The sequence below is a fragment of the Marmota monax genome, unplaced genomic scaffold, assembly GCF_021218885.2.
Source record: "Marmota monax isolate L192 unplaced genomic scaffold, Marmota_monax_Labrador192_F-V1.1 WCK01_AAM20220418_F8-fsc00010, whole genome shotgun sequence".
Taxonomy (NCBI): domain Eukaryota; kingdom Metazoa; phylum Chordata; class Mammalia; order Rodentia; family Sciuridae; genus Marmota; species Marmota monax.
Window position 1 is genome coordinate 5,317,578 of NW_026692321.1, and position 21,572 is coordinate 5,339,149.

Here is a 21,572-nt window from a genome sequence, read left to right on the forward strand (position 1 = left end):
GCTGCCGGGTCGGGTTTCCAGGGCACAGGGAGCGCCATGCCCGCCTTCCTGTGGGTGGAGTGCTTCTGCTTGGTCTTCCTAGGAGGGGATGTCTGCACACCCTGTGGACGCTGTCACTGCTCAGGAGGAGACACCCTGCCGGGGACTCTGCCTTGGAGTCAGGGCGGTGGGCGGGTCACTGGTCCTCACCCCCACCCCCACCTGCATGTGGAAGGTGCTGTTTTCCTCCTTTGAGTCCTTCCATCAGAGCTGAGCAATGGGAGGGACCATGCCTGCGTGTGCAGTACTGGATGCCACCTGTATACACGCCCCCCAAGCGTCAGCATAGTGCACAGGGGCCTAGTGGGGTTCTGCTGAGAATGGAGACTGGCATCAGGAAGCTGCAGCAGGTGCAGAGAGCCAAGGCCTGTGGGGTCCCTGCCCATCCTGAGGGCACCTCAGTGCCACACACAGTCAGTGCTCGGTAACCCCCACCCACAAGAGAGAAGTGCCGGGGGTCTGATGTGCTTCCTGACATGAACATCCCTAGCCAAACATCCCTCGCTGTGGAGTCAGCGGTCAGGTGATGCTCAGTGGGAGGTAGGGTTTTCTCTGTCTGCACCTGTGTGCCCAGGCCTGGGGCCCCGTCTCCCCACAGCCACACAGCATTCACTCGGGATGTGTTTATTGAGCACATACTGTGTGCCAGGCAAGCCCGCAGGCTCTGGGCTTCCACTGGTAGAGAAACCACAATGAAGCCTGCCCTAGGGACTTTGTGTCAAGCAGGGGACGGTGACACCTGACTCAATGTACAGTAGAGTTGGAAACAGGCATCAAGGGTGCTGCCTGGACTCCCATTTTGGGTAGAGTTCTTAGGGGAGGCCTCACAGGGAAATGACCCAAAAAGGACCTGTGGAGGCTTGGGGCAGCACGTTTCTCCTTGAGCCGCAGCTGCGCCCAGGTCCCCTGGCAAAGCACTGCCTGGGGAGTGGAGGAGCGGCAAGAGGATCAGGAAGGAGGGGGCAAGAAGAGGGGTCAGGCGGGTGGGAGCACAGCTCTCGGCACAGTGTGGAAAACAGCCCAGGTGGCCTCTCGGTGCCGCCAGCACCCCACGGTGGACGCACTGGGTCCTCCAAGCAGGCAGCTCTGCTCAGAGCCTCAGAAGATTGCTGTGGCGTCTAGAGAGGTGGTCGGGCAGCGGCTCTTCTTCAGGTTAGGCTGGCAGGGGCTGCAGGCTCGGGTCTGCAGGAGAGCTTGACCCAGGCTCACCTCCTCTAGTGCCAGGCTGTGGCCCTCACAGTGCTGACCAGGCCACAGGTCCCAGGCAGCATCCTGGACAGACGCCCACCCTGGCTCTCAAACAGCCTCCTGCCTGGACACTGTGGTCACGGGGCAGGGCACCAGGGTGGGGAAAATCCTTCCTCTGTTGAAAGTGGAGTCTTATTTTTAGGGTGACTGTGCAGTATCACTTCCTGTGGGCATCCTCCACCCTCGTCCAGCGACCAGCCCCGCCAGACAGGTGCTGTGGGCAATGGGCACGCACACCCTGCTGCAGGCGTTTTTACTCCTGTGGTCAGTGGAGGTGGGAGCTGGCATCCTGGCTCCTCTGCAGGACCCCGGGCACTGGCATGGGGATTACTGCCCGTCCGCCGCTCCCAGGCACCTGCTCCATGTCAGCTTCTGTGTGAGGTGCCACAGCAGATCCCCCATGAGCCTGGGTAGGAGGAGAAGGGCAGAGAGAAGGAAGGGTGGGTGACACAGGCAGGCTGCGTCAGTGCTGGGGTGGGGGTGCCGAGCAGGAGGCTCAGAGGAACAAACCATAGGCTCTCCAGACACGTGGGCGCCTGGATCAGGCCTACAAGCTGGCGGGAGCCCACCCTGCGCTTCCCCTCCCTCTTCCCCGCCTCTCCAGGTGGAGTCCACACCAGTCCTTCCTTCCCTTCTAGAGGAATCCAGCCTGCCCTGGCACACGGCCCAGGGTTCCTGGGACAGCCCAGGTGCCACATTTTCCTCTCTACTTGACCCCATGAATAGTCTTGGACTCATCGGACCTCATGTGCAAATTTTTAACCTGGAGATAACCAGAGAACACAAGAGATACTTAACAGATATTTGCCCTGTTCATCTCTGGGGCCTCAGAGGGGCTCCAAAAAACTGGCCCTTTGACAAGAGTCAGCTGGAGAAGTCGGAGGTGTGGGCGGGGCGAGGAAGGTGGTCTCTCAGAGGGACTGGACGGTGCTCAGGGGCTGGAGAGCCTTTGGGCCACAGAACCACATGTGGGGGGGGGCAGATCTTCGGGTTGGAGGTTTCTGGAAGGAGTGCCCCGGAATCCGGGGGCTTTCTCCCTCTCTCCCTCCCTGACTTCCTTCCTTCCTCCCATCAAACAATCACTGTGCACTTCCTTTGTTTCAGAACTTGTGCTAAGTGGTTGTGGGACTATTTCTGGCTGCGCCCTGGGTAAATGGAACCTGGCTCCTTGTCCTTGGGGAAAAATAGGGAGAGACCGGGGCTCATGAGTCTGTGGGTTCATCTTGGAATGGCTGCCTCCCCGTCCCCCTCCCGCCACCCGGTACCCAGACAGTGCCTGGCAAAGGAGGCGATGAATTGGGGCATGAGGAGAGAGGAGACTTGGGCCTCACTTTCCCCTCCAGAGAGTCAACACTTTAAAGGCACCTTGTATGTCTGTGTATATCCCCAAACAGCTCTGCGTTTCACAGTGTGGGTGTTCAGTTAAAGCACATTCATCGACACTTTCTGTACGTAGATCTATGTCGCCCAACACCTCTGAAGACTCTGTGGCTTCTGGTGGTGTGATTTAAAGAATAAAAGTGGCAAAGGGCAGCTTTTCTGAACTGTCCCCACTCCTGACTGTAAACACATTCTCTAATGAGACTTAAGACCGTGGCCACTGGGGCCACCAAGGGGCAGCTGGCATGTCCCCATTCTTGCGCCTAATGTTTCCCTGGGCTGATGCCATTTTAGTGAAAATAACTTATTGTTTTTATTTCTTCCCAAAGACGATAGACATGAGTCAAATGCACATGAGATGATCCCCTGGAGGCTTTCTTCCAAATTAAAAAAAAAAAAAAAAAGAAAAGTTTTTGGCCCGGTGGGTGAGAGCCATAAGCGGACACCAAGGAGACGCCCCCACTTCACGAGCTCAGCAGTGGGCAGCACATCACAGGGGACACTCTGTCCTGAGGACAGAGCCATCTGTCAGAGCACCCAAACCCTCCAGGGGCCACGCGTGTCTTAAAGACTCCACTTAGGCCTCAACTTAGTGACATTGCTTCTCACAGACGTGCGAGGCTGCCACCAAGCCTCATTCATCAGGGGCACGTGAATTTGAAATTTGGAATGAGTTCCTCTGGGGCCCATCATTTGAGAATTTAGTCATCACTCAACCAGGGACCAGGCAGACATTCAGCTTTCTGCCATCGCCTGGGAAAAGAGCTGGGCAGTGGCTGCCAACCAAGACCCTGGAGCGAGGACACAGTGATGTTGGCACAGGCCTCAGGTCCTCTAGAAGGCTCCGCTGGGGACAGACTCAAAGCCGTGTTTTGGAGCTGGGCTGTACTTCAGGGACGGTGCGCTTCAAACCCACATTTGACAGAGGAGGAAAGAAAGTGTCAGGGCACGTGATCGATCCCGCCAGCCAGGCCCCGAGCCCATTCTGAAGCTGAGCAGGACAGCGGAGTTCTGTCTGTTCCTCGTCAACGCCCGTCACCCAGCCCTTGCTTTTATTAATTTGGGTTTTAACTTGATCTGTATAAATCGGAGCTGCTCTTCAAGTAGCTAGCCTGAATTCCTGGAGTTGAAAGGTGTCTTCCTCCGTTTGCCCGGCTGCTCCTCCTCCCTTGACACTGGTGGATCTAGACTATTCTACATTGTTCTATATTGTTCCATCCTCCTTAATGTTAGTCTCATTCTGAGTCTGTTCATTGCCCACGAAGCTGCCCATAGTAACAGGCCAGACCTGTGTCGCAGGAACAAGGGACTTGCTGTTGGGGGTGTCCCCAAGGGCCTGTGCCTGAAGCCTGGATGCTGGGGCGGCTCCTGCCCCGGGACCCCGTCCTGCAGCCGGCCTTGCCCCTCTGCAGCTGTGGCCTGCCCCGCCCTGTCCCTCTCAGCCACTGCACGCTGTCCCGCCCTCTCCTTTTCACGCTCTGGCCTCTAAGACACTAGGATTCCTCCTGGAGCTCCTGGCCACCCTTCCTCACTGCAGCCCACCTGAGCTCGGGTACCGCCCTCCCCCGCCCTTCTTCCACCAGGCCCCGTGCTTGGTCCTCAGCTGTGCCAACCTAGTGCCTAAAGGGCAGTGCAGTGGACGGACGGGCAGCCTGGCCCCTGTTACTCTACGGAGGAGCCCGTAGGAGTGGAGTCCTGCAGCCGCCCTGCTGTGTGAGGACCCCCCCTCGCTCCTCAGCAGCCCTCCCCTGGCTGGGCCTCTCTCCCGCAGAGTCAGGGCTGAGGCCTTTGGACAGGGAATGGCGGGACCACACGCCACACAGGTGTGTGGGCTGCACGTATGGCACAGGGATGTGGGCGTGTATGTGACGGGTGGCGTGAAGGTGTCTGTGGCAGGGAGGTGAGGTGTGCGCACATCCCGGCCCACCCGCAGCCTGTCCACCAACAGGTCTGACTTCCCCTCCGTCCTCAGGATCCTGGGGGTTCTCTGGGCAAGTGTGGAATGGCCCCCGCCCTCCAGGTTCCCGTTAAAAAGGGCTCCAAACCAGGCGGCAGCCCCAGGTCCCCCAGGACACATCCTGCCAGGGAAGAGGAGACCTCATCCTGCTGGGGCCACTTTGCCAGGCGCAGCCCGCGGCCCATGACTGTTTCTTCTGGGCTTTCCCCTCTGCTCTCTCTGAGGCCCAGGAGTTGGAATTCCACTGACCCGCCCCAGCTGGACTGCTGTGACCCCAGCTCTCTCCCGCCCAGGCCTTGAGGACCTGGTTTTGGATGCCGCTGTGTGGTGCCAAGCAAAGCCACCAGTCTGCCAGGAAGCGCCACGAGCTCCAGCGAGCCCAGCCCGCGGCCGCAGCTCCGCCTGGCTCTGCGTCGCGGTATTGTGATTAAGCTCATCACCTGCGCCTGGCGTTTCTTTCTTCATCAAAGCTGTGATGCTGCCTCCATGTGTTTGTCTGGTGCTTTCAGCCTGTCAGAGCCTTTTACAGCTCCGGTCCCTGTGTCCTTAAGCTGCACTGTCAATCAACAGGTAGGGACCCTCATTCCCCTTTTGCAGTCAAGAAAATGGAGCCCAGAGAGGTTGAGAGAGAGCTGGGAGCATACAACCAACCAGACAAGGAAAGGAGACCCTGGCTGGCCGTGGAGTGTGGATGGGACATCCCCTGTGGACCTGCCGGCCGGCACCCCTCCTACACAGCCAGCCCTGACTGCAAGCCCATTTTGCAGAGGTGCACACTGAGTTGTGGTCTGGAGCATTGAGACCCAGGCACAGCCCTGCCTGACTCCAGAGCCCAGCTCAACACCCCTGCAGGGCCACATGTGTCCTCTGGGTGTGTTGGGTGGTGGCCACTGGCCAGATGGGCTGAGTCATTGGACAAGTAGAACCAGCCCTGGAGGGGCAGTTTTGTCCTTTGTCCTCTGGGGAAGGGCCATTCATTGCTCAATCCTGGCCCGGAGCCTGGCAGTGGGATCGAGATTTAACTCTGACGTGCTGATCTTCCCACCCAGCCATGGTTGGGCATGTGAGTCATTCCCAGCCCCCAGGGGTTGCTCCAGCGTGTCCCAGGTCCGCATGCCTAATCACACACAGGGAGCCCCGCTGAGCCAGGGCGGGGGCCTCAGGCAGGGACCAGCAGTGTGGCCACGAGGTGGGGGCAGGCGAGACAGGACAAGCTCTGCCTTCCAGTGTCTCCCTTGCTCTCCCTGGGCCCATCTCCCCCCGATCAGGCTGGGCATTCTTCTCCGTCAGGCCCGTGTGAGTGGGGCTGGCCCCTACCCTTGTGACCACACAGTCATGGGCTGCAGGACCCCCAGCTCTTCCTGCCTCCCTTCCCTGTGTCTGACCCCCTGGAGAACTCCAGTGCAGACCTCACCCCGTCACATCACGAAGGAACACACACAGAGGCACAGACTGGCTCCACATGGCACCCAAACCCTGGGCCCGAGGACGTCTCTTTAGGAACATCACCTGTCTGGTGGGCGTGCCAGGGTGAGGGGGCAAAACAGGCACAGGAAGAGCTCCGACCAGGCACCAGGAGGTAACTGAGATGGAGCGAGGGCAGATCAGGCTCCATCGCCCTCCAGCCTGGGCTCTGCCACCAGAAGCCCCTACTCACCTTCAAAGCAAAGCTCTGCCTGGGACTCTGCACTTGGCTTCCCACCCGGCTCCCTCTGGCCTGGCCCTGCCCAGGGCATCGCAGCCCACTTCTGGCCTGGTCTGTAGGAGCAGAGGACTTGTGTGTGGTGGATACTCGTGGGCCTTTACCACTGAGTCTCCTTTCCTGACAGGTTAGCAGGCTCCGCAAGGGAAGCATTGCCCTTGTGGGCACTTCCTGTCCCTCTCCTTATTCTTCCCAGAGTTTGAGCGTGGTCGCCACTAACCTGCCCCCCTCCCTGCTGGGCAGCAGCTCAGAGCCCCTCACAGAAGGCTGTGTGATGAGGCTCAATGATCGCTGGAGAGTGGCAGGAAGACCCCCACCCCTGGGAGGTGGAGATGGACACAGCTAGGAGAACAGACCTCCAGTCCGACACCCTAGAAATTAAATTTTTTTAAATGCATTTTTTAACATATTAAAGGCTTGACCCAGTATGTATTTCAGGTTGAGGGCAGTTTGGGTTGGCCACAGTTTAAGTGCTCCATAGCCGCCTGTGACTGGTGGTTACTGTACTGGACAAAGCAGCCCTAGAGTGTAGACGGAGAGATGAGGTACCCATGCTGATGAGTGGAGGGGCCAGAGTCCTGGGGAGCCTGCCCAACTCCGCCCTCTAGTGTCTGCCTGCTGCACCTGCGCCTGCACCTGCACCTCATCCCTGGCAAAGGCACACCCCCCAGAACAGGACTGTCCCCTCCTGGGGAACTGTGTAGGAAGCCAACACTGCAGGTGGTTTGATTCTCACCTGCTTATTTGAAGAAAGGACAGAGAGCCGAGTTGTTTTGAAAACTGCAGTCAGCCCCAGGACCATGGCTCAGCCCCAAGAGGAATTTTTGTCCAGGGGTCATGGGGCAAAGGAGCTGGAGCTGCAGCCGTTTTCTGCCTCCGCCTTCGTTTCCGCCCAGACAGAACAGGCTCCCCTCTCAAACCAGCCCTCAGAATCCCTTCAAGTTCAGATTCACTGCAAAACTGCTCTAGCCTCTTCCTGAGCCTTGGCCCTTCACCAGGACCTGGGGTCCCCACCTCCTCCCTCATCTTCCCTCCAAGTGTCTCCGTCTGGCAGCAAGCTTTGGAGCCCTGAGTGATGGGAGTACTTTTGAGCAATGGGATGAAATGCCACCGGCGCCTTGGGCCGCTGCTGAGCTGTGGCTAATGGGCCTTTGGAGCCTCGGGTCCCAGGGGCCTCACTGTGGCGCTGGTAGAACCACGCCATTTAAAGAGGCTTTCATTTGTCAGCAGTACCGGCTTCGGGTTACATATTTTCATAGGGCTCCCCAGCTACATGTTGACTCTTTTTTTTTTTTTTTTTTACAATTTAGCACATTAAGAACAATAACAGAGTAACTGAGACCTAGAGAGATGGGTGTCAGTGCTACATTAACTCCCTCCCCCAAGTTCCATTACCAGAAATCAGACGCCGTCTCTGGTGCTCTTAGAAGGCTGTGGCCTGTCTGATTCGAGTCCTGTTTGAACATAAAGGGTTTTAAGCCAAGCAGGAGAAGGCTGTGCCCTCACATAGGCTGCCCTCCCCTGGTACCGCCATTTCTTACCACGCCAACCTCCTTGGACGTGAAAGCAAGAGATTCTGATGAGCCACGCCTGGGTCTGCCTAATGACCAGAGCCAGGTGGCATTTCTGCTGGGAAGTGTGAGCAGTAGCTCTCTGACTGCTTTTCGTCCACCATTTCCCAGACAGCCAAGCGTCAAGGAGCCTAGCTCATTTCTGTAATTAATAACGGAGGGGTCACCACTGCTTGGAGTGTGCTCTGCATCCCCTGTTCCTTGCCCGAGAGCCTCTGGGAGAGCTAAAATGAGGTCCTTTGTGTTAAATATTTCATGTGGGCCTTTGTTGAGCACACACGAGCTATCCTGGTGAGGGACTGAGGGCATGGGTAGCCGTCAGCTTTATTTGACATTCACAGGCTCCGTTTAATGGCTTCATAAAAGTTATAGTGGCAAGGCCATCTTGTGAAGCTGTCCCGACAGCAAGTTTACCAGGGAGGGAGCAGCGGTGGACACCAGCTGAGAGCAGCTGGGGTCTCCCTCGCTGCTCAGGATCTTGGCAGAGAAAGAACCCTGGGAACACAGGATACGAGGAGGCCCGCTCCCACCTCAGATGCCCCTGGGCCCACAGCAGCCGGCTGCAGACAAGCAAGACCTCACAGAACCTTGACCCTTCACCCTGCAGTGGAGACCATGTGGCCGCCCCCAGCTGAGCAAAGCAGACCCCGCTTCTCCGTCCTGGAGTCTCTGCGGTGTCTTCCCCGGATGTGGTCTGTGGGCACTGAGCCTTTGTCCCTCAGTTTTGATTCCCGTTGCCATCTTCCTAGGCAAACCACCTAGTCCCCCTGCCCTGCCCAGAACTGAACAGGGCCTCCCAGGAAGCCCACTCCATGTCACTTTCTAGGGTCCATCCTGTCTGTACTTGTGCCATAGCAGCCTGGGGATCCAGAGAGCAGGCCCTGCACTGGCCTCAGCCCCAGACTCGGCACTCCCAGAGCCCAGCTAACTGGAGAGTGCTGAGCACCAGCCCCTGACCACATAGTGAGTTTCTGTGGGGGCTCCCTCCCGGCCCTTGTTGGGGGCTGGTCCCGGCTGGCCCTCCTCTGCTTGCTGGGCTCTCTGTGGGAGCTTTGCCTTGACTCACCCCTTTTCTGTTGGCTCTTCAGTCTGTTCCCCTGTCCTGAGTCTCTCCAAAAACTATTCCTCCTTTTGGAGCTGGAGGAAAAGTCCCTCTGCTAAGCTGAGTGTGGGGACTCCATACTGGTCAGGGCTGTGACAGCACGGAACACTGCAGAGGCGTGGTTCCTGATGACAGTAGGCGTGACCAGGAGGGGGAGGGTGCCGCTCTGTGCCCTCCCTCGTCCCTGAGACACCTGTGATTAGCAGAGGGCGACTCCGCACCCATGCACCAAGACATGGTAGTCATGCACCCTCCGAAGGAGGACTGAGGAGATGGTACTCCAGTCGTTTTGGGGAGCTGTACCTCAGAGGAGGTGGCCTGGCTGAGGAAGGCTGTGGGGTCTGCACCCTGTGGAGCCTTCAAGTCCTTCCCTGGAACCTTGCATCCCACCCACAGCAGGAAAGTGTGGAAAGAAGGGCTGCACTGGAAGTCAAGGGTCAGACAGAAGTGGTGGGCATCAATCACTGCACACATTCCATTGGCCAGCCACGGTCACATGAGCACCTGACTGCAAGGGAGGCTGGGAAATGTAGTCTAGCAGCTGGGCAGGAGGAAAAGGAGTAAGAGGAGCAGGCCCTCTGGGCTCAGGCTGTTTCACACGTGCACGTGGTCCTGACTTAACACAGATTTTTTTTTTTTCATATATATTTCATTCAGCAGAAACCACCAGACTTCAAATGTTAAACTTTGATCTTTTCAGGGGTTAGTATTGCAGTGCGATCCTCTTCCAGGGTGCAGGGCAGTGGCGGTAGCCACAGCTCCCAGGTTCCCTGTGACAGCGAGGGGAACCACTGAGACCTCCCAGTGCCTGTGCCAAGCCATGATGTCGGTGGGTTAGGAGTCTTCGATGCGTTTTCAACCTGTGGTCTTTTCGGATGTGATTAAGTCCAACTGTGCTTTCCAGCTACAACCCCGTGTTCCCTGAGACACTGAGGCCCTCCAGTCTGGGCCTTCTGGAAGCAGCCCCTAACTGGCCAGGGCTCCTCCTTTACCCACTCTTACCCCTCCCTGCAGGCACCCAGGGTCGGCGCCCTTGGCTCTGCTTGGCCTTTGCCCTCTCCCTGCCCACTCTCCACTGGTGCCTGTTGGTGCTTGGGGTTCTAGGCGTCTCCTCGTGGATATGGTCAAGGTCATCAGCATGGCCTTCGTTTTGTTTCTTTTCCTCCTTGTTGTTGGGGGAAGTTTCAAAAAATGGGGTAAAAACAGTCCATCATCCAGAGACCTGCAGTCTTCCACTGTCCAGCGCTGTTCCAGGCCTTGCGATGGGGGTCTGTGTCTCAGACGTCTTGTCGCCAGCAGAACCCTGTCTGTGCATGAGATCAGAGGCAGAAGCAGACCTAAGCACCCTGCTCTGGTCAGAGATGGGTCCACAGGCCCAGAGGCCTTCTCCCCTCTCCCTATTCCATGGACCACATAGCCCCCACCCCGAGCCTTGGGAAGGCCTCCGGGGCTCCTGGGGCCCAGTTTGAAGGTCCCCAGGCAGTCTCCCTCTCGCTGTCCTCTCTGGCACTTGAGCCCTCTCTGCATCCCAAGGAGGGTCACCCAGGCTCTACTGGAGTGCCGACTTTGTCGAGAGCTCCCTAGCCCCAAGGGAATGAAACCTGAAGGCAGGTGTTTGTGTTCGGAAACTGCAGGGATGCCCCCAACCACACCTGCTCAGCGCTAGGCCAGCTGGACGCCAAGAGAAAGAAGGTGGGGGCAGGAGGCAGAGTCCTGGAGTCACAGTCAGCCTCCGGGACACACATGGAAGGACCTGGGCATGCAGGCGGTTTCCCCAGCAGACGAAGCGCCCTACCAGTTGCTTTAGCTTAGGGCCGGGCCAGCCCTGGAGCCTTCCTGACTTTAGGCACAGGGGGAGCTACGAATTTGTCACTTCAGTGGCATCTGTAGGAACATAAATCACAGACAGGTTCTGAGGCAAATCAGGCCTTAGTCCAAGCAGAGATTTGGTTTTCAGTTAGGCGAGTGGACCCTGGACTCCAAGGGCGTCACACAAGGGCCTGTTCTGAAACGGGAAGTGCGGGGGTGCCCAGCAGGGGGCTGAGACGTGGTGATGGCCACGTGACCGTTACTGAATTTCTCTCCCCTGGGCCATCCTCCCCGCTGCAGCCCTCAGCCAGGCAGAGCAGGGCCCAGGTCCTGGCCTCTCCTCTGAGAACCTTCAGGGCTCTCCTGGGATCTGTTTGCTTGTTGGTACGGGGGACTAGTAAGTGAAGTGTCCGGCAGGTAGGCCTCCTGTCTGGGATGATGCTTCTGATGGTCGCCTCTCAGGGTGGATGTGTCAGTCTGCGTTTCATCGCTGTCGCCAAGATGCCTAACCCAAACAGTTCTGAGAAGGAAAAGTTTACTTGGGGCTCATGGTTTCAGAGATTCGGTTCATGGCCAGCAGACTCCGTTGCTCTGGGCCTGAGGTGGGCAGAGCATCATGAGGAAGGGCGTGGTGGAGGAACGCTGCTCGCTCAGGGCAGCCAGGAAACAGGGGCGGGGAGAGGGGGAGAGAAAGAGGGAGAGAGAGAACAAGGTGCCAGGGACAAAATACGACCTCCAGGTGCCTGCCCAGTGACCTGCTTTCTCCAGCCGCATCCCACCGCCGACCCAGCCGCCCAGTACAGCAGCAGTCCTTTCAGACTGCTCGTCCAGTCGAGTGGTGAACCCACTGATCGGGCTGAGGCTCCATAAGCCGATCATTTTGCCTCTGAGTGTTCCGGTTGCCCCACCCACAAGCCTTAGGGGAAACCTTACGCAGAAACCGCAGCAACGGGAGGTCAGGAGTGAAGGCCTGGGGCCCGGGACCCTCTCTCTCCTGCACCTTCTTGGAGGCAGCCCAGCCCCCACCCGCCGCTCACACACATCCTGGGTCCAGAGCACGGGCTCCTGGGCATCCCCTGTGAGGGTCGCCCTTGCTCAGCTCAGCACGCCCCAGCACTCCTCCAGTCCTGTCCCCATGGACAGCCACTTGCCCGTCCTCATTATTGGAGCTCCCTGGACAGTACTCTTGAGACAGCTCGTCCTGCTCTGCCAGCTTGGGGGTTTATGGACCAGCCTGTCCCAGGCCCAGACCGGTCTCTCATGCTCCCAGTGTGGCTTTAGCCATGTTGCTTATCTTGTCAGTAAACTAAGCTCCCGGGGTGAATTATCCATGCTAAACACCAATCGCTTTTGAGCCTTCAGAGCACAAAGTAACAGGGTAACCGGTGGTATTACCCAGGACCAGGGTAGGTCAGAGAACTGGGCAGTGGGGCCAGTGGGGAAAGCGTCCCCATCTATACATTCATCATAGGCTTAATGTGACTCCTCAACTCTGTGGATTAGGCGCCACATGTATCCTGGTTTTAGGGCAGACTCACTGCAGCTGGGGAGGTTGGCTCCTGGGCTGCGTGTTCAGAGCTGGACCTGGCTGGCCACCACTTCCCAGGGCCCAGGCTGCCCCACCAAACTACACTCAGCATCACCAGGAAACTGAGAATCAGGTTATGCAGAGAGGCTGGCTTCACAGTTTAGGATCAACCTGAAGGAGAAGCAGAATGGAGAGTTTGCAAACCTTGATGAAGAAGAGGGACAAAAGCTAGATGGGGAAGGAGGAGGAAGGAATCGGCAGCTCATCCTCCCAAGGGAGAGCCAAGAGCTCTGTGTCCAGCCGCTTGGCTCTTGTTTTTGTATCTCTGTTCTTTGAATAAAAAATATGGGCACAGAGTTCAACATTTTAAAATTGCAAGAAGGCTTACAGCAAAAGACCCACGAGGCCCCTGTCCATCAAGCCCCCTTTCATTCCCTGGCCAAGGTCATCATTCCCAGTCCGTCCTTCCAGAGACATGAATACACAAGCAGAAGTATTTCTTATTCACAAATGGCAGCAAGCTCTCATGTCATGGTGCACCGACACTTCACACTTAAAGATCCGTCTTGGAGAGTGTTTCTTGTCAGGATGTGACGGGGCATCTGGGCTGCTGGTCATTACACACAGCGGTGTAGGCAGCAGCTCGGCCACTGTTGCCTGCCCAGGTGGGAGTGTGTGTAGAGAGGTTTCAGGAGCTGGGTCACAGTGCGTGCGTGTGGTTTTGAAAGATAACGTCAAACTGTCCTACGAGAGGCTAGTAAAGGAACGTCAAGCTTAGCACTTAAAGTCATAAAGACGAAAGCAAAAACAGGTCGACGTAAAACTAATAAAACCTGGGGAGGAGGCACGGAAGGAGGAGGAAGTGGTGGCCATGTGGGCGAAGTGAGTTTCTTATCTTCCATACGGGGACACAGTGCCTCCTGCTTAGAGTTCATAAATGGACAAGTAGTTCAGAGTGGCTTCCTCGGAGACTCGGGGGGAAGTCGTTTTCTCCCCTCCCATTCTTCTGTGTGCTTCAAAAATTGTTGAGCCGTGTACACGTGTTAATGTGAAGTCAGAAAATAAAATGGGGTGGTGAAGCAGAAGCTACATCAGCGTCTCGTGGAAACATCACCCAGGCCTCGTGCAGAGCTGCCCACGGGCTGTGCTTTTAAGTGCAGTGCGGTCCCACGTCCCATGATTGCCTCGTTTTTTGCTATTACCACTCAGAACAGCATTTCCTGCTTAATGTCAATTCTAGAACCTCTCCCACCAGGGCCGTTTCTCAAAGGCAAGAGAAGAAGGGGGGAGCTCCTCAAGGTTTCCAGATACCTGTTCTAAGGATAAAAACATAATCATAGTACCCCAAAGAGAAACCCAAGCTGGAGCCGAAGCTCAAAGGGTCAGGCATGGGCCAACTTGGCCACTTTGCCTTGAACTGATGGCGGATGACAAGAGTGAGGAATTATTTTAATCTCATGACGTGTACAGCACTCCGGGGCGTTGGACATGCTCCATTCCATTGGTTTTCCCTCACCTTTCCACATTCCCAAGGCTGCCCTCTGTCTCCAAGGCCTGTGAGTGGGGTCCGTCCGGACCTCGCTGGAGTGCTCTGCATTCTCCACGGGGCTCAGGGCCCTAGAGCACCTTGTGATCTGGGGTGTGCTGGGACCTGGTGCTTGCAGAATGAAGGTCCTGCTTGGGTCCCTCCGGCCCATGGCATGGATGCAGAGGGGACGTTCTCAGCCAGCTGGGTGGGATGGGGGGAGCCAGTCTGGGGCCCCGGTGACCGTAGCCCCCCTGTGTCCTGCAGGTGTCGTCGCCGCCGGCCGCCATGGGCAAGCAGAACAGCAAGCTGCGGCCCGAGGTGCTGCAGGACCTGCGCGAGAACACGGAGTTCACGGACCACGAGCTGCAGGAGTGGTACAAGGGCTTCCTCAAGGACTGCCCCACCGGCCACCTGACCGTGGACGAGTTCAAGAAGATCTACGCCAACTTCTTCCCCTACGGCGATGCCTCCAAGTTTGCGGAGCACGTCTTCCGCACCTTCGACACCAACGGCGACGGCACCATCGACTTCCGGGAGTTCATCATCGCGCTGAGCGTGACCTCGCGGGGCAAGCTGGAGCAGAAGCTCAAGTGGGCCTTCAGCATGTACGACCTGGACGGCAACGGCTACATCAGCCGCAGCGAGATGCTGGAGATCGTGCAGGTACCGGCCGCGGGGCGCCCAGGGCTGGGGACCGCCTGCTCTGTGTTCGCCACACGACCCGTCATTCTGGCAGGTCACTATCTGGGGCCCATTGAAAGTGATCAGCTGTCACGGACTGGACAGGTCCTTACAAAGAGCAATGGGAAAAGCCCAGTTTATTAATCTCCTGCTGTAAGCACCGGGCCCCAGCGCACACTGGGATCAGTTTTCACCTTCAGAACCCTATGGAGTAGGTCATTTTTGACATTTCGCAAGTTCTAAGATTCAGAGAGGTGATTTCTTAAAGAGGTAACAGAGCTCAGAATCACATTCATCCCTTGGTGTCTGTGGGGGGTTAGTTCCAGGACACCCACAGATACCAAAATGGCACAATAGTAGATAAAATGGTGTAGAATCTGCGTGTGACCTACACGGTTCCTCCGGGTCTAGTTGACTTACCATTCCTAATACAGTGTAAGTCACACTGGATTGCTCAGGGAACAAGGACAGCAGATCTGTACGGGTGCAATTTTCTTATCAATATTTTCTGTCTGCACTTGGTTGAGTCACAGATTCAGATCCTGCAGACATGTGACCGCCACCCCACTCAGCATTCCCAGCCCCCAGTAGGTCCCACAAGCACCTTCCTGGCACTGTCCCAACCCTGACCCTCCGCCCGAGATGCCTCCCCTCCTTCCCCCGTCACAGGGAGGTATTCTATTGTGCTCTTGAACTTCGCTGAAACGGGCCTGGCTCTTTTCTCCACATCCTGTCCGTGAGATCTGTCCAAGGTGAACTGAGCAGCAGGGACCTTCTCATTGGAGAAGGTCTAGCTGCCGGGGAGCACCCACTCTCTCTGCCCCTGGCTGGCTGGGGGCTGTGGGAAGCTGTCGTCTTGCCCCAAATGCCCAGAAACGTCCCCTGAGCATCCCCTGTGTGCTTCCTGCAGGCCATCTATAAGATGGTGTCCTCTGTGATGAAGATGCCGGAAGATGAGTCCACTCCGGAGAAGCGGACGGACAAGATCTTCCGGCAGATGGACACCAACAATGACGGTAGGCAGAGGGGGACCTGTGTTCACGTGACGTTATGGGGTCACAGGGTGTTGATACTTCCCTCCCCTCTGTGCCTCTCAGCCTTCTACAGCCCACCCCAGCCTCCTGCCCTGGCACAGCTGTGCTGAGGGACACAGGACTCGGTCAGGATGCCCATCTTGTGCTGGCTCCCTCCTTTGATTTTATGACTCTGGGCCCGTTTCTGGCCCCTCTGAGCCACAGCCTTACTTGTTCCCACGGGTGTGCTTGGGAAAGGACGGCAGGCGTCCTGGAAGCTGGCCAGCCTGGCTCGCCGTCACCCTGGGGGGCCCTCGGGGAGCTCTGTCAGGGTGCACATGGTGGCCTTGTCTACCTACGCCACTGCACTTGGGACTCTGGGGTCCTACCGCTGCAGGAAGGCCAGTCTCAGGAGGAGGGAGAGTGGCCGCACTGACCACAAGGGTGCACCCATTTTCTCCTCTGAGTCAGCTCTGAGGGTCTAGAAGGACTGCAGCAAGGATGAGCCAGCCGTGAGACAGGTCCGTTCTGCCCATGTGCCGGCTTTGCCAAGCAGGGCCCCAGAGCCAGGTCTGATTTGCTCTTGGAACACAAAGAAGCTACATTAAGAAAAGAAAATGCACCCTGGGTTGTGCTGAGATTAAAAATAAGTTAATGCACCAGAAAGTGCTTTGTAGAGTCTTAAGTGCGCTGAGCAGGTGAGTTAGGCACTGAGCCCAGCGGGAGAAGAAGCTTCTGTGTAACTATGGGCAGCAAACAGATTCCAGACAGCAAGGGAACAGCTTTCAAAACACATTTACACATAAAATAAGACGCTAGCATTGCCTCTGGGCTGATCTGAACTGTGTTCTCCACTCCATGGCACAAGAGGCAGAGTTCACATTCCTACAGACCTGTGCTGAGGCTTGGCTTTCCTGAGACTTGGTTTACTCCTCTGTAAAATGGGGATGATGACCCAGTCTCACGTGGTTGCCAGGCTTCTGTGGAATAATGTAGAAAGCTCTGAGTGTGGGGTTGGCCACTTCACAAATCATGGCCGTGGTTCCTGAGTCACAGCGAGTGTCCCTCCCAGCTTGTCTGTGAACTTGGAAGGTGGGTACCACCCGCCACCCCGCTGACAGAGTGCCTCCCCCCCCCCCCCGTGAGCCCAGCAGCCAGCCCCTTAGTCCCTGGAGTTTGAGGACGGAGGGGATACCAGAGAGGCTGGGTTGCAGCAAGGGCCCTCAGGACACTGCCCTCATCCCTTGGGCTTCATAGCCGTCTGCTCAGGAACAGGCGGTACCCACAATTTGCCCCACTTCCCCAGCCACCCAGAAGCTGATAGCTCTCAGGACCTCTGGCCTGGGCTGATGGCTTACCCCCGGGCTGGGGTCATCACTGTCTCCTGCTGACTTGTTTGGGCTGCACTTGGGGGACAAATTGTGCTCACGACCCCACCCCCAACCCTAACCCACCCTGCTCTCTGCAGGAGGAGGACTGGAACTTTCAGGGATACCCCAGCATCTCTGCAGGCCCTCCGAGGCTTCTGGGTAGGCTCAGGGCCCTCCCTCTGAGGCCAAGCTGGGCTGACCCAGTCATTCCTCACCCCCTGGCTGGGAGGCCTGGGTACAGGGAGAGGCTGGTTGTCCCCACCGCCCGAGGTTTTCACATGTGGCTGAGGAGATGCACCTGCCGCATGCCACCAGTCATGAAAATCATGCCTGGGAGAAGCCAGAGTGTCTGCTCAGCAATGGGTAGGAGGAAGGTCCCTGTCACTGGCTGCATAACAGTGGCCCCTGAGTCCCCCAGGCCCAGTGCTGGGCTGGCCTCTCAAATGCACCCTCTTGTGAGTCCTTGGGATGGTTTGCCATCATCCCAAATTGAAGAGGAGACCCTGAAACATGAAACGGTCTGGGCAGGCCACTGGCACAGAGCCAAGAGCCCCAGGGCACTTCCACCATGTGCTTGGCCTGGGCTGCTAACAGCTGTCACCTGTGCCGCTGCCTGACGGAGTGTGTTCATGGTCCCTCTGCACAACCACAGACCCCTAAGCACAGAGACCATGCAAGCTGGGGTCCTTCTGCTGTCCTCCAGAGCCCTATCCCCTTCCCCCAGTGGCCAAATCTGATGGACAGACCTTGCTGGTGGAGTAGCAGAACAGGAGAGGGCATGGTGCAGTCAGGCTCATTGGGGATGGCCATGGGACCGTGGGGCTGCCGGTGGGCAGCGTGGCTGACAGGCGGAGCCCACCCCCAGCAGTGGATTCTCAGGGCTGCCTCAGGAGCACCCAGCCAACATGGCCTTCATGGCCCTTGATTATCTATGGGTTGGGGACAAAGGTCATGTCCTGCCTGGCCAAGGCCCGTATTTCTTAATAAGTGAAGTGTGGGGTGATTTGGAATCAGTGAGCCACCCCCATCTACCAGGCTCGCTGCCCTCCGGGTGTGAACTTGTGGTCACCAGATGCTTTGCAAGGAGCAGTGAGAGCAAAAGGTTTTGGCTTTTCATTTTTCCCCAGAAATGCCCCAGCAGTGAGTGGAGACGGGGCCTTGTCCAGTCTCCAGAAGTCTCAAGACTTTGGTCATGGGAGGTCTCCCCGACCCAAGTGTTACTCCAGCCCCTTTGGAAGTGCAGGGACGAGGCTGATCCAGTTTCTCCTGTCTCTGTCCCACAGGCAAACTGTCCCTGGAAGAATTCATCAAAGGTGCCAAGAGCGACCCTTCCATCGTGCGGTTGCTGCAGTGTGACCCCAGCAGTGCTAGTCAGTTCTAGGGACGGTCACTGGACAGTTGCAGAGAAACACAGGCTTGTCTTGCCGTTTTCAGCTTTGCTTGCAAAAGTGGATGCCTCCACAGCCAGTCCTGACGTCCCGACCGGAGCCAGGCAACGCGCCACACCTGCCCGGCCAGCCGGCTGCACCTCCCTCCTCTGCCTGACCAGTGCGACATCCCTCCCCTCCCGCCCAGCCGGGCCCTTCCCAGGCAACTCCCAGGGATGTGATTCCACGGAGGGTTCAAGTGTTCTCAGCTCTGGGCACCTCATGCCTTCCTGCAGAGAGCCCAGAGGCTGACACCCCGGATAGGCAGGACTTCCCAGGACCGTGCTGAGGCCAGCTGACTTATCATGATCCCAGGTGACTTTGTGGGATAGGTGGGGACAAAGACCAATGGAGAGCAGACAGGCAAGCCCTTCCCGTGCATGGCTCCACGTCCCTTGTTCATTTTCTCTGACCAAAGCCGCTTGCACGTATATATATTGTGGTCTCCTTTCTTTAATATATAAATTATGTGTATGGTGAAGTGACATGTACCGTGTAGGCCCCGTATTTAATGCCTCCGATTGCCTTTGAAGCATGGTCCCCTCGTGGCCTGTGACCCCTCCACGCCTGGTTGTTTCGTGGTATTTATGCATCTCCATCTGCCCTCTCCAAAAGGAAATGCACGTGCCCAGGGCTATGGGGACCTGCCACTCATGTGAATGCAGGCATCTGTGTGATCTGTCCTCCCTGTTGATTGGTCTGGCATTTCCGGTATTAAAATGATCAAATCAGTGGAGTTCTCCGAGTTTCCTGTTTGCTGGGGGAGCACTCCCTGGGTGCCATCCCCACTCTGCAGGAAAGGCAGGTCCCAGGAGTCCTGCTGTTGGTGGTGAACTTGGCCCCCTCCTACCCCTCTGGCCGTCACCACGTCTGTAAACTTTGTGCAGCCTGTTCTCCAACATCCGCCTAATGCCAAGTGAGATTCGTGGAAATGAAAGGTGATCGTTCTTGGCAGGTCTGGCCGACGAGCGTCTGCACGCCCCAACCCCCGGCTTAATCGGTGAGGTGGCAGGAAAGATGAGTCCAGAGGTGACGCATGGCCCAGGGGCATCGGCATGGTCACCAAGTGGGCAGACCTGGTTTCTCCTCCCACCTCCTCTGTCAGGTCCCTGCAGCAGAAAATCCACCTTCATGAAGGTGCCTCAGCCATGCCACGATTGTCTCTTGTGCCCAGAAGTCCAAGGCCACGTCACAGGCTTAGGTCCTCGTGGCTCCCCTCCCCGACCTCCAGCCTCAGAGCCAGCTTTTTGACTCTTCGAGGTCCCCACGACTGCTGTGGCCTGGAGCATCCAGAGGCCCCCTGTCCTTCCTCTGAGAGGGAGGAGACATTCCAGAATCTCCCTGCAGCTGCACATCCCACTGGCTGAGACCATTGTCCCTGTCCACACCCAGACCAGTGCCAGGCCAGACAGCTGTGACATGGCCACAGCTGGCTGAGGCCAGTCAGGATGAGCCCTTGGCTGAGGGGCCACCCAGCTCCGCCAAAAGGCAGGAGCTCGTTAGAGAGACAGAATTGAGGTTCTGTTGCAAAGAAGGACATCTGCAGTGTCACATGTGCCCACTGGCCACCACTCCCCTGTGCCTCAGTGGCTCCCTTTGTACAGGACAGCTCAAGGTCATGTGTGCGAGCGCCTGCGTGGAGCTTCCTCTCAGCAGCCTCCAGTGAGCAGCCTGTTGACTTCAGTCATTTTAACACCTCTTAACAGGAAGGGCGGGGCCATCTGCCAGCTGCCTTCTGAGTCCCTGGTCTGTGAGACTATTTCTTGGTACAATTTCCCCTTTGCTCAAGGTGCTGAGCCTTATTGGTAACCAGGTAGGGTGCAGAGGGCACAGGCAGGGGACCTGGTGTAGATTTGGCTTGCTACAAAGAGCAGGATGGTGCCTTTGGCCACTCTGCCAGGCCTGTTGAGTGAGGGGCTAAAATTTTACAAAACATTACCAGGACTGGCAAAGGTCGAATCAGAAGTGCTTGTTGTGGGGAGGACTAGTTACCATGGGAACAGTCTGGTTGATGTAAACAGGAAAGAGTGCTGTGTGGACCGGGAGAGGTGGTTGGATGGATGGATGGAGGGATCATGAGGTATCGGATAGAGTGATACAATTATGGAAGCTGAAGGGTCCCGAGATCTGCAGTCAGCAGGCCGGAGCCCAGGGGAGTTGATGGTGTAGTTCCAGGTGCAAGTCTGAAGGCAGGAGGTCAGTGTCCAAGCTCAAGATTATTGGACCAAGGTCAAGTTCTCTTGCTCAGCTTCTTGTTCTTTCCAGGGCTTCAATGGATTGGATGAGGCCCACCCCCATCAGGGAGGGCACTCTGCTTTGTTCAGTTACAGATTTCCATGTCAATCTTACCCAGAAACGCCCTCACTGACACACCCAGTATAAAGCTAGACCAGAGGTCTGGCACCTGTAACAGTCAAGTCAGCAAATGAAATTGACCATCAAAGCTTCTTCTGTCCAAATGTGCAAGACATGGATCTGGGGGTCTCAGTGGACCCTACCCCAGCAGGAGCTCATTGAAGTCAACATGGCTTCTCAGGGAGTCTACTGCAGCCTGGGAAAGGGGAAATTGCCACATGGTGGCCATAAAACCAAGAAGCCCAATTCAGCAGGCCTGGTGGTGCATGCCTATAAACCCAGTGACTCAGGAGGCTGAGGCAGGAGGATCCCAAGTTTGGGGCCAGTCTCAGTAACTTAGTGAGGCCTTAAGCAACTTAGAGAGACCCTGTCTCAAATAAAAAAGGGGCTGGAGACGTAGCTCAGTGGTAAAGTGCCCATGATCAAAAGTGGTAGTTTGGGGGCTGGGGGCTGTGGCTCAGTGGTAGAGCACTTGCCTAGCATGTGTGAGGCCTTGGGTTCAATCCTCAGCACCACCTACAAATAAATAAAAGGTATTGTGTCCATCTACAATGAACAAAAAGTGGTAAAGTTTCCAGTACCAAAAAAAAAAGGGGGGGGGAGCCCAGCTCATTTAGAGGGGGAAATAACCCACAATGAACCCCAAACTGTCATCCATAGTGACTCCCCGGCAGGAACCCTCCACGGGCTCTTGTCAGGGTGGAGGCTCTGCCAGGTGGCTTTCCACAGACGACCTCCTACCGTCCCTTCCTGGTGAGGGGCTGGCACCTCGTCCTCCTCAGGCCTCTCTCCTCCTTGTCCCTGGGACCCCCTTCTGTGCAGGCACCTCGAGTTGGTCCCATTCCCTTGGGAGGGCTGTGAG

General features: G+C 56.9%; 1 protein-coding gene across 2 annotated transcripts in view; it reads left to right on the forward strand.

The window, feature by feature from the left end:
- The window catches only part of Hpcal1 (hippocalcin like 1), an 89,204-nt gene extending 70,117 nt beyond the window's left edge, over positions 1 to 19,087 (forward strand). For both annotated transcript variants that reach the window (XM_046441252.2, XM_046441253.2), the window contains 3 exons: positions 14,129 to 14,527; positions 15,456 to 15,561; positions 18,212 to 19,087. In XM_046441252.2, the coding sequence (XP_046297208.1) occupies positions 14,150 to 14,527; positions 15,456 to 15,561; positions 18,212 to 18,309 (582 nt within the window). In that variant the 5' untranslated portion in view covers positions 14,129 to 14,149 and the 3' untranslated portion in view covers positions 18,310 to 19,087. The remainder of the gene's footprint in view (positions 1 to 14,128; positions 14,528 to 15,455; positions 15,562 to 18,211) is intronic.
- The last annotated feature ends 2,485 nt before the right edge of the window (positions 19,088 to 21,572 follow it).